Source organism: Olea europaea, unplaced genomic scaffold, assembly GCF_002742605.1.
Source record: "Olea europaea var. sylvestris unplaced genomic scaffold, O_europaea_v1 scaffold2208, whole genome shotgun sequence".
NCBI classification, from domain to species: Eukaryota; Viridiplantae; Streptophyta; class Magnoliopsida; order Lamiales; family Oleaceae; genus Olea; species Olea europaea.
Window position 1 is genome coordinate 27,939 of NW_019240102.1, and position 12,119 is coordinate 40,057.

General features: G+C 35.2%; 2 protein-coding genes and 1 pseudogene across 2 annotated transcripts; 2 read left to right on the forward strand and 1 right to left on the reverse strand.

Annotated features, from left to right (window-relative positions):
- The first annotated feature begins 1,731 nt into the window (after positions 1-1,731).
- On the forward strand, positions 1,732-3,668 carry LOC111380774 (premnaspirodiene oxygenase-like). Its single transcript, XM_023004411.1, has 2 exons — positions 1,732-2,746; positions 2,832-3,668. Exons 1-2 carry the CDS (start codon positions 1,835-1,837, stop codon positions 3,450-3,452), a joined length of 1,533 nt encoding a protein of 510 aa, XP_022860179.1. The 5' UTR covers positions 1,732-1,834; the 3' UTR covers positions 3,453-3,668.
- An 833-nt stretch (positions 3,669-4,501) lies between these two features.
- On the forward strand, positions 4,502-6,414 carry LOC111380773 (premnaspirodiene oxygenase-like). The gene is made up of 2 exons (XM_023004409.1): positions 4,502-5,492; positions 5,578-6,414. Exons 1-2 carry the CDS (start codon positions 4,581-4,583, stop codon positions 6,196-6,198), a joined length of 1,533 nt encoding a protein of 510 aa, XP_022860177.1. The 5' UTR covers positions 4,502-4,580; the 3' UTR covers positions 6,199-6,414.
- A 4,838-nt stretch (positions 6,415-11,252) lies between these two features.
- Positions 11,253-12,119, reverse strand: part of LOC111380772 — a 34,730-nt pseudogene continuing 33,863 nt past the window's right edge.

A 12,119-nucleotide genomic window follows, 5' to 3' on the forward strand; every position in this document is an offset into this window, starting at 1 on the left:
GATTTCATTTTATTATTATTATTATGTGAAATTAAATCAACTGAATTAAAAAAAAAAAGATTTAAAACAAGTTAATTACAAGAATGTTCATTGAACTTTATTTTAGATTACTATTTGCTCACTCAAATTTAAAAAATAACATTTTAAAAAAAAAAGTTATCAATCCATCACACATACCAACTTCATCCATCCACGTGGACTCCGTCAATGCCACGTAGAATTTTCATCCATCCCTATGGACAGATGTAATTGATATGAGTGATGTATAGGTAACATTTTTTAAATATGGATAAATAGTGAGTATTTAAAAAAAATGGATGAGAAAGTTGTAACATAAGATAGTTCAATGAGCATTGATTTAACTAACTTTAGAATTTTATATGTGCAATAGAATTTAGGATATTATTTTTCCACTTGAGAGGTTTGAGTGAATAAAATTTGATACGAATATACAATTTTTTCATATAGTGGAAGGTTTGATAGTCATAAATTTTTAGTTATCTTTTTATGTTTTTTACGTCTTCTATTTTTCTCTTAAAAAAAAAATGATTACGTGCAATAAAAAAAAATTAGAGTCGATTTTGAATATAACCTGCCTCTATGGCTATGGCAGCTAATATATTTATTACTTGGATCTATTGTATCCCTCTTTGTATTAGTCTCAATAAGAAAATTAAAATCATATGGGGGAAAAAACATTAAAATTATTTGAGGCTTTAGTTTTGTTGAACTCATTTTCTATTACGGTGATGTAGACAATAAATATTGAGCCCACTCATGTACATGTAAGCAAAGAGCAACACGTATGAACAGGTTGCTATTCTATAATACTCCGAATTTGGACGTAGAAGAAGGTTTATGACATCAAAAAAATATGTTTGGGTTCCGACATAATATTTAGGAACGATTGTGTAATAATAACATATCGTTAATAGCCCAAAGAATGCAAAGTAATTAAACTCTAGCAAAGCAAATGTATAATCAGCAAGAGAAAGACAAAAAAGTAGCTTTAAATATATTAAGTTGCATTAGCCTTCAAATGATACAAGGAGGAGGTATCTATAGTGTTACATGTGAAATAGCATCCATTGGATAGAGATACATGTGGCTTCATATCCTTAACCGAAGCATCCAATCTTAGGCATTAATTTGAACTCACTAGCTTGTGGCACTTTTAATACTACAGAGAGCAGTAACCTTACGGCCTAAACTGACAAGACTTTAACATTCTATTCATTAAAAATGCCACACCAATCATTTCAAAAGTATCTCATACGTAGATTCAAGATATTCACGTGTGGGTCATCACTTGTTGTGGTTGAGTTTCGATATTGACTTTTCCTGAGCTTCATCACTTCAATGGACAGATGTGCTTGAGCATCAAATGTAGCTTCAAGGCTTCATCATTAGCATGGGACTGCTTCAATGAGTATGACTTCTGTGCTTCGGATCTATGGACTCCAATAATCCACATGGCTTCATTGCAAGGGACTTCAGGGGATCGGTTACGTGGAGCGTATGTAGCGAGGCATAAAAAATTCCATATTTATCTATTATGAGTTGATGATATAGTACAAATCATGTGAAATGGAAGAGAAATTTTCTACTAGGGATCTTCATCTAGACATCTTCAGTAGTCAAAATACATTTTACACGTTGATTACAATAATCGAGTCTGATTAGAGAAGTCTCAAATTACAAAGCCGCCTTCTTAAAATACAATTAAATATTGGGCCTTACAGCAATCTGATTCAGAAATTATGCTAATCAAACTTATATAATATTGACACACAGACCAACGTAATATAGTCCAACAAAGCTAGCGCACAAAATAATGGAAATCCAGTTTCTTCCCTTCAACTTCACTACTTTCTTGCTTTTCATATCCTTCATCTTTCTCTTAGTTAAGGGATGGAAGAAATCGAATTCCCTGAATAAGAACATAAGATTGCCTCCGAGTCCTTGGAAGCTGCCTTTGGTCGGAAACCTACACCACTTGGTTGGTGGACTCCCACATCATTCTCTAAGAAAGTTAACTGCAAAATATGGTCCCTTCATTCATTTGCAGCTTGGTGAAGTTTCTACGATTGTCATATCATCTCGTCAAATTGCTAACAATGTACTCAAGGTTCATGATCCCGCTTGTGCGGGCAGGCCAGAAAGTATAGGAATGAAGATTATGTGGTATAACTATACTGATATTGCATTTAGTCCATATAATGACTACTGGAGGCAAATGCGCAAAGTATGCATTTTGGAGCTGTTAAGCACCAAAAATGTCCGGTCATTCGGTTCCATAAGGGTAGAAGAGGCTTCGCGCCTTATTAAATCTATTCAGTCACGTTCCGGGGGACCCATCAATCTAACTGAAAAGATATTCTCATTTAATAGTTCGATGACATGCAGAGCAGCCTTTGGTCAAGTGTTGAGGGACAAGGACACTTTGATTATATTGATGAAGGAAGGAGCAGCCTTAGCTGGGGGCTTTGAATTGGCCGATTTTTTTCCCTCATCAAAGTTGCTGCAGTTCATGAGTTGGAATAAAAATAGATTGTGGAAGATGCGTGCTAAACTTGATTCGATACTTGATTCCATAATCGATGAGCATAAAGACAACTTAGCAGGAAAGAAAAGAGGAGAAGGAGAGTCGCTCGGAGAAAATATAGTAGATGTTCTACTTCGGTTACAGCAAAGTGAGGAACTAGCTATTCCAATAACTAATGACAACATAAAAGCAATCATTTTTGTAAGTATTTTCGTCATAAGAAATCACTTTTTTTTTTGCTTAACATTTACTGCTCCAAATATAATAACTAGTGTTATGGTTGCAGGACTTGTTTTCTGCAGGAACTGAAACTTCATCTGTAACAATAGATTGGGCGATGGCAGAACTAATGAGAAATCCAGATGTGATGGCAAAGTCTCAAGCTGAACTAAGACAAGTTGTTAAAGAAAAGGGGACATTCGAAGAGAGTGATGTTCAATCACTAAGATATCTGAAGTTGGTAATCAAGGAAGCTTTAAGGATGCACCCGCCCTTTCCTTTACTAGCAAGATCATGCAGGGAAGAGTGTGAAGTCAATGGGTATATTATACCCAATAAAGCCAAAGTCATGGTTAATATATGGGCTATGGGAAGAGATCCAGAATATTGGGATGAACCTGAAAGCTTTAAACCCGAGAGATTTGAGAGCAATTCCATTGATTTTTTGGGAAATAACCTTGAATTTATACCATTTGGAGCAGGAAAGAGGTTTTGCCCTGGCATGAACTTTGCCTTGGCGAATATTGAACTTCCTTTGGCACAACTTCTGTACCACTTCAACTGGAAACTTCCCAACAAAATGCATTCTAATGATCTTGATATGGAAGAGGGAAAGGGATTAAGTGTTCCTAGAAAAAATGCCCTTTACTTGATTCCCTCACCCTACTACTCTTCCACTGATCGTTAATTAATCTATCAAAAGGAGGTTCTTGATCAAAACGATATATAAGTTTAGACACATATCATATGTAGGAAAGTTATATTTCCTACACAATTATTTTCATTGCAGTCTCTTTGTATTCCTTGTCATGTGATGGTCACGGCGTTACCTTTATGTATAGCACTTTTCATAAGATTTGTAATGTTTGAGGATTATATATTTCATACTGTCGCTTTCTCAAAAGGATCAAATGTAATATGTTAACACTTAAATTTCACTACAAAATGATAAATATAATTAAACAACACATTCAATAAAACAATTAAGAGTTTGGAATAACTACCGTTTTCGGGAATTTTTTATGAAGATGTTCTAAAGTCATATAATCATCCCTACGTACATGTATTAACACCTCAATTAGCTCTCGGCCATTGCACATTTTTTACCTTTGATTTCACGTTCATCTAGGAGTGATTTTGAAGTTAGCAGTCTACTCGTGTGTTCTCTGGCCAGATACAGGGAGATTCTTCAAGGATTTACAGCTTTGTTTGTAGAATATATCCAGCCTCAGTTCGGTTTGGAGCTGTGTGGTTTTTGCTACTGTTTGAGTTAACGTGCAGTCCAGGTTGTGCTGTTCAGGTCGGCCAGCTCAGGTGTTTTCAGTTTCGGTCAGCCATATTCAGGTTCCGATTTTCTGGGTTTTTCACTTGAAGGTGGTGCATCATCATCTTTTGAAGATATTAGGGTACGTTTGATGGGGCCAATTCCATGGAAAAATGGAATTTATCCAAATTGTAGTGTTTGATAGCACATTTTTTCCATGAAATTTCATTTCCTTGGTTGTCTTAGAAATTGTTATCATCTTGGTTTTCCAACCTACCCCTATTTTTTTTTTTTTTTTTTTTTTTTTTTTTTTTTTTTTTTCTACTAGGGATCTTCATCTAGACATCTTCAGTAGTCAAAATACATTTTACACGTTGATTACAATAATCGAGTCTGATTAGAGAAGTCTCAAATTACAAAGCCGCCTTCTTAAAATACAATTAAATATTGGGCCTTACAGCAATCTGATTCAGAAATTATGCTAATCAAACTTATATAATATTGACACACAGACCAACGTAATATAGTCCAACAAAGCTAGCGCACAAAATAATGGAAATCCAGTTTCTTCCCTTCAACTTCACTACTTTCTTGCTTTTCATATCCTTCATCTTTCTCTTAGTTAAGGGATGGAAGAAATCGAATTCCCTGAATAAGAACATAAGATTGCCTCCGAGTCCTTGGAAGCTGCCTTTGGTCGGAAACCTACACCACTTGGTTGGTGGACTCCCACATCATTCTCTAAGAAAGTTAACTGCAAAATATGGTCCCTTCATTCATTTGCAGCTTGGTGAAGTTTCTACGATTGTCATATCATCTCGTCAAATTGCTAACAATGTACTCAAGGTTCATGATCCCGCTTGTGCGGGCAGGCCAGAAAGTATAGGAATGAAGATTATGTGGTATAACTATACTGATATTGCATTTAGTCCATATAATGACTACTGGAGGCAAATGCGCAAAGTATGCATTTTGGAGCTGTTAAGCACCAAAAATGTCCGGTCATTCGGTTCCATAAGGGTAGAAGAGGCTTCGCGCCTTATTAAATCTATTCAGTCACGTTCCGGGGGACCCATCAATCTAACTGAAAAGATATTCTCATTTAATAGTTCGATGACATGCAGAGCAGCCTTTGGTCAAGTGTTGAGGGACAAGGACACTTTGATTATATTGATGAAGGAAGGAGCAGCCTTAGCTGGGGGCTTTGAATTGGCCGATTTTTTTCCCTCATCAAAGTTGCTGCAGTTCATGAGTTGGAATAAAAATAGATTGTGGAAGATGCGTGCTAAACTTGATTCGATACTTGATTCCATAATCGATGAGCATAAAGACAACTTAGCAGGAAAGAAAAGAGGAGAAGGAGAGTCGCTCGGAGAAAATATAGTAGATGTTCTACTTCGGTTACAGCAAAGTGAGGAACTAGCTATTCCAATAACTAATGACAACATAAAAGCAATCATTTTTGTAAGTATTTTCGTCATAAGAAATCACTTTTTTTTTTGCTTAACATTTACTGCTCCAAATATAATAACTAGTGTTATGGTTGCAGGACTTGTTTTCTGCAGGAACTGAAACTTCATCTGTAACAATAGATTGGGCGATGGCAGAACTAATGAGAAATCCAGATGTGATGGCAAAGTCTCAAGCTGAAATAAGACAAGTTGTTAAAGAAAAGGGGACATTCGAAGAGAGTGATGTTCAATCACTAAGATATCTGAAGTTGGTAATCAAGGAAGCTTTAAGGATGCACCCGCCCTTTCCTTTACTAGCAAGATCATGCAGGGAAGAGTGTGAAGTCAATGGGTATATTATACCCAATAAAGCCAAAGTCATGGTTAATATATGGGCTATGGGAAGAGATCCAGAATATTGGGATGAACCTGAAAGCTTTAAACCCGAGAGATTTGAGAGCAATTCCATTGATTTTTTGGGAAATAACCTTGAATTTATACCATTTGGAGCAGGAAAGAGGTTTTGCCCTGGCATGAACTTTGCCTTGGCGAATATTGAACTTCCTTTGGCACAACTTCTGTACCACTTCAACTGGAAACTTCCCAACAAAATGCATTCTAATGATCTTGATATGGAAGAGGGAAAGGGATTAAGTGTTCCTAGAAAAAATGCCCTTTACTTGATTCCCTCACCCTACTACTCTTCCACTGATCGTTAATTAATCTATCAAAAGGAGGTTCTTGATCAAAACGATATATAAGTTTAGACACATATCATATGTAGGAAAGTTATATTTCCTACACAATTATTTTCATTGCAGTCTCTTTGTATTCCTTGTCATGTGATGGTCACGGCGTTACCTTTATGTATAGCACTTTTCATAAGATTTGTAATGTTTGAGGATTATATATTTCATACTGTCGCTTTCTCAAAAGGATCAAATGTAATATGTTAACACTTAAATTTCACTACAAAATGATAAATATAATTAAACAACACATTCAATAAAACAATTAAGAGTTCGGAATAACTACCGTTTTCGGGAATTTTTTATGAAGATGTTCTAAAGTCATATAATCATCCCTACGTACATGTATTAACACCTCAATTAGCTCTCGGCCATTGCACATTTTTTACCTTTGATTTCACGTTCATCTAGGAGTGATTTTGAAGTTAGCAGTCTACTCGTGTGTTCTCTGGCCAGATACAGGGAGATTCTTCAAGGATTTACAGCTTTGTTTGTAGAATATATCCAGCCTCAGTTCGGTTTGAAGCTGTGTGGTTGTTGCTACTGTTTGAGCTTAACGTGCAGTCCAGGTTGTGCTGTTCAGGTCGGCCAGCTCAGGTGTTTTCAGTTTCGGTCAGCCATATTCAGGTTCCGATTTTCTGGGTTTTTCACTTGAAGGTGGTGCATCATCATCTTTTGAAGATATTAGGGTACGTTTGATGGGGCCAATTCCATGGAAAAATGGAATTTATCCAAATTGTAGTGTTTGATAGCACATTTTTTCCATGAAATTTCATTTCCTTGGTTGTCTTAGAAATTGTTATCATCTTGGTTTTCCAACCTACCCCTTTTTTTTTTTTTTTTTTTTTTTTTTTGTTACAATGGAAACAAATTTTAAGAACTACTGTAAAAAATTATTTCCGTTTAATTGACAATTTCCAACAAAGTTAAACGAAAACTAAATGATAAAATTTTTTTTTTTTTGGGACAATGATGGAAACAAATTTTATCTCTAATACCAGTAAATTTTATCCCTTTAATTAACAATTTTAATGTAAAATAAAGTCAAATGAACAGCAAAAAATACTTTTATTTCAACATTTTTCACATAAAAAATTATATCAATCAAACACAATAAATTGACAATTCTCAGGAAAATAATTTTTAAGCAATTTAATTCATTAGAATTCATTTTCTTTCCATTCAAATTCTATCTTTACAATCAAACAAACCCTTAATTTAAATTGGTGAAGATATTAATTCAAATTTCAAATTTGGATCATTTGTTGGAATCCTGGTCAAAGACTGCATACAAATTTGAATTTGAATTGGTGTCTTTTGTGGATCATTTGTTGGAATCCTGGTCAAAGGATCATTTGTTGGAATCCTGGTCAAAGACTACATACAAATTTGAATTTGAATTGGTGTCTTTTGTGGATCATTTGTTGGAATCCTGGTCAAAGACTGCATACATTTAGCCCTATTTGATGCCCATTATCGAAAAATGAAAATGAAAATGAAAAGAATAGTATTTTTTAAAAAAATGAATGGTTAAAAAAGAAAGAAAAGTTTTCGATTACGTGTAATATTATTTTATGGAAGATTGTGTGATTGAAAATAGGAGAGAGAGAAATTGAATGTAATGTAATTTAATTTAATGGGAATCAAACAGGGGTATATTTTGTACGTTCGGTAATATTTTAATATTGCATTTTTTTCATATTGGCTCTTGCACGTGGGCCTGAATTCCTATTGGGCCATTTGTACTTTATTCCCAGCTGACCTTTCATATTTCCCGCTTGTGGAAATTTCACCTCATACCTTATATATATTCATATTATACTACTATATATTTTTTAAACCAAGATTACTGCATTTTATGTATTAAAAATAAAAACATAAAATTGCTTCTATCATCCATTAGATAATTTCATGGCTGTAATTACTCCTCCAAACGCGTCTCAACATTTCCGGTTAAGAAATAAATTTTTGATTCTACTTTAACCAATGTCAAACACGCCCCAACTATCACTAGTTAACTTTTCCCAAAAATCTCCGATGTTGTGCTCTTACTCTCTATGAAAAAAAAACAAAAAAACAAAAATTTCAACAAAATTGAGGTATTTCTGCTTCAATCGTATTCAAACCTTTCTTCACATTCCAAATATAGGTTATATTTCACTATGTGTGTCTAGAAATTGATTTCCATGCTACGATTCGCATTTAACCAACTATTTTGCGATTATAAAATCTCTACTAGTTGTGAAATTTTTTTTACAGTTCATCATCAAAAAGATCAAACATTTTTCTTTCTATCATATGAATTGGATGGTATACCACAAGAGTATTAACAAGTGAGTTCATTGAAATTGGATGTATTACTAGTATACACATATCCAAAGTTACAGTAATATTGGTTAGAAACTTTGATATGAACATACTACCTCTTAGGGCTGGACATGGTCCGGTTCGGTTAGGTTCTAACGAGAATCGAACCGACCCAAAATTTTCGGGTATTTAGTAAGTGGAACCGTCGGGTCCAAATTTAATTACGGAACCATTCGGGTTCGGTTCCATTCGGTTCGGTTCGGTCCGGTTCGGTTCCATTCGGTTCCGTATTATAATTAATTTTTTAATATATACGAAGTTACATTAATTTAATTAATGATATATTTAATATTAGCTTTTACAAAATAACGTAGTTCAATCTTATGTATTTCACGTTTCTCTTTGCTGAATTCTTCATAAATTTGATTATTAAAATCACAGAAAGAGAAATATAATGAGCTTAAAATAATTAAAAGAGATGTTGTAGAATTTTAATTCGATTTTCTCCGGTAGAAACGACACTATAGTAGAATAACAGATTTGGATAAAATTGAGGTCAGTTTGATTAAGTCGATTTTGAACTAAATATTAGAATAGGAAAATCATATTTTGTGGTTTGAACTAAATTAACTAATTAACAAATTTATTTAGAAAAAATAAAATAAATTAACTTATTTAAAATAAATTAATTAAAAAAATTACGGAGATTCGGCTCTTCGGGTTTTGGCCTAGAACCGAGAACCGAACCATACCCGTCGGTTCCTGATTCAAATACCCGTTCGGGTATTTAACTTGAGAAGAACCGTCGGGTTTGGTTCTGTTCGGTTCGGGTTCGGTTCGGTCAGTTCGGTTCGGGAGTTTTGTCCAGCCCTACTACCTCTAGGTATTTTGCGAAAAAAAAAATCTGAGTCACGAACTCTCGTCGAATGTCAAAAATTAGGATTACTTCAAAGTTATCAATCTGACACGATTGCCAATGATGGATATTCTCAATTCCTCTTTCAATATTATTGCAGCAACTTAATTTTGAAATTGAATTCCATATGCTTTGCTGTTGAATTTAATGCCACACGTTTTCTGTGTCGTTGGAAAATTTCAGTTACATAAACAAAATGGAAAGTTTAACTTGCGGTACTTTTGGGATTCATTGGGGTTGAAGCATTTTAGATTATTATTTGAATTTAATAGTATATAATGAATTATTATATATTAATATGGTATACATGATTTTTTCCCCGCACACGGCAATGGCCAAGAAAAGGAACAAGACCCAACATCGTGGGCTACCCAGCTACCCCCACTTAAACATATTATTACTCCTGCCCAAGCAAATGTTAAGACAATTTAGAATGCAGGAGCTTCGTGTCTGACGGTACAGAATATGAATCAAGCTACATGTAATCGAGCTGTCACTACCCCCACTTAAACATATTATTATTCCTGCCTAAGCAAATGTTAAGGTAGTTCAAAACGTAGGAGCTTCGTGTCTGGCAGTGCAAAATATGAATCAAGCTTGACAGCTTGGTGTACATGCCTCTCACACAGGGGTGGGGCCCGCGCATTAAATGCACCGGGGCCCACTCCCCTCATGTGAGGGGAGTGTACAATGAACTGTCAAGCTCTGTGTACAAATGGCTTAAGTCGCAGAATATAGGAGCTTCGAGTATAGACTCAGGGGCGGACCCACATGGGGTCATGTGGGGTCAAATGACCCCACATTTTTTTTTTTTTTGTTGCTAAAAACTTAATTTTCTGCCCCAAAAAGTCCAAATTCTAAATCTATATCCATATCCATTATTTAGTCCATAGATATATCATATAATCCACCCATTTCTTCACAAAGTGCAAACATCGAGCATAAACAACAAACAACCGATTTTTTCTTTTTGTTCATAATACGTTGTCGAAAAAAAAAATTTTGACCCCACAGTTCGAGCTGTCTGGGTCCGCCCCTAAGTATAGTAACTATTGTTGCAAATGACAAAGACTTTTGGATCTCGATTGAGGAACTTTAGATTGCAAAAGAAGTTGTAGATGACCGTGTAAAAGCTAACAAGCCCCATGGGTGAACTTATTCAATGATAACAGAAATTGTGAGGAAGGTATTAAGCTGCAAATGGTTGAAAATCTACCAGAGGAAGTAATTATGTGCGAATCAGATGCTGAAAACGTAGAACAATCTTTGTGATTGAGCCTCTATTCATTTTCTCCTCTTCACTTGGCCTTAGTGGCTGCTTTTGTGGGTACAATAACATCTCCATTCACTTTCATTGTGGGCAATAAAAGCAACCGAAGTTTTGGGTGTTTTGTGCTTTGGTTTTAGTTCGAACAGCGGCGGTGGTTTCTTGAGGTTTTTGGTTGATTTTTCAGTAAACTGAGCCCGAAAAACCTTGTGGTGTTCAAGTTATCATCCTTACAGCCTCTGCATTGCTATCTGGCTCATAGTGTTGGATTGGGAGGCAGGGACTCCGATTTCTACTGGGAACACTGCTTCCTTTCGAAAGGTCAGCTGAAACGGTGTTATGCTGTTGAAGTTCTTAAGAAGTGCTATTAACAAGGAATACAATTTAAGTAATTAATGAAACTTCCTTACATTTCTAGACAAAATTATTCTGATGGTATGCTATGCTATTATGATATGACATGCACCTGAATTTTAATTTGTACAGTAAAGCTCGTCGGCCTAGTTGCCTCAAGTCCTTCTTTGCATAAATCAATTAACAATCAGTGGAAGGGATGTAGGGGGTGAAAATCAAGTAAAGGTCGCTTTTTCTTGGTACACTTATTCCTTCTCCCTCATTCATATCTATATCCTCTGGGTTCATTCCGTCAGGAAGTTTCCAGTTGTAGTGATAGAGAAGTTGAGCTAATGGAAGCTCAATATTCGCTAAGCCAAAGTTCATACCAGGGCAAATCCTCCTTCCTGCTCCAAATGGGATAAATTTGAAGTTATTGTAAATTTCATGTTAAGCAATCTAAACATGCTTTAATCAACATAACAGCATTTAGATCAATGCGGAATAATATTGGATCGAAAACATACCTCCCGCCATTGGAGTTCTTCACACACTTTCTCTGGTTTGTAGATGGTGTTTATCTTCGGGTTATGGCTCTTCTAAGCCCTCTTCCTCACTGCTTAGATGGTGTATGCAAAACTGAACGTGAAAAATAGGCTTAGGTACCTTCCGAATGAATCTTAACGTCTTTATAATTGCTCCCTCCATCAAAGAGCGGTTATGCACTTCTTCAGATCATGGGCGGTTACTGAATGTGTGGGATATGAGATATATATGGACCACTTTTAGTTGGTTATAATTCAACATTCTCCCACTTGGTCCACATATATCATTATTCATTATAATAAGAAACATAACACATGAATCATAGCGATAAGTCCTCTAAAGCGAGTATTATCTTCCATGTATCACAATGTATCATGTCTCTTAGATACCAGCCCATATAATTTAATGAATAAACCCTATGTTTATTCAAGGTCCATACTTAATGATATTTCTCAAGGTAAATGAATACACAAATATGTGCACAAAATTAATGAGAAAACATCAACTGATTAAGAGTTTCAT

Bases quoted from the DNA above. Each gene is read 5' to 3' on its own strand.
- LOC111380774 (XM_023004411.1), top strand. From the start codon at position 1,835: ATGGAAATCCAGTTTCTTCCCTTCAACTTCACTACTTTCTTGCTTTTC. The intron at 2,747-2,831 runs GTAAGTATTTTC...TTATGGTTGCAG, and splicing joins ACATAAAAGCAATCATTTTT to GACTTGTTTTCTGCAGGAAC.
- LOC111380773 (XM_023004409.1), top strand. From the start codon at position 4,581: ATGGAAATCCAGTTTCTTCCCTTCAACTTCACTACTTTCTTGCTTTTC. The intron at 5,493-5,577 runs GTAAGTATTTTC...TTATGGTTGCAG, and splicing joins ACATAAAAGCAATCATTTTT to GACTTGTTTTCTGCAGGAAC.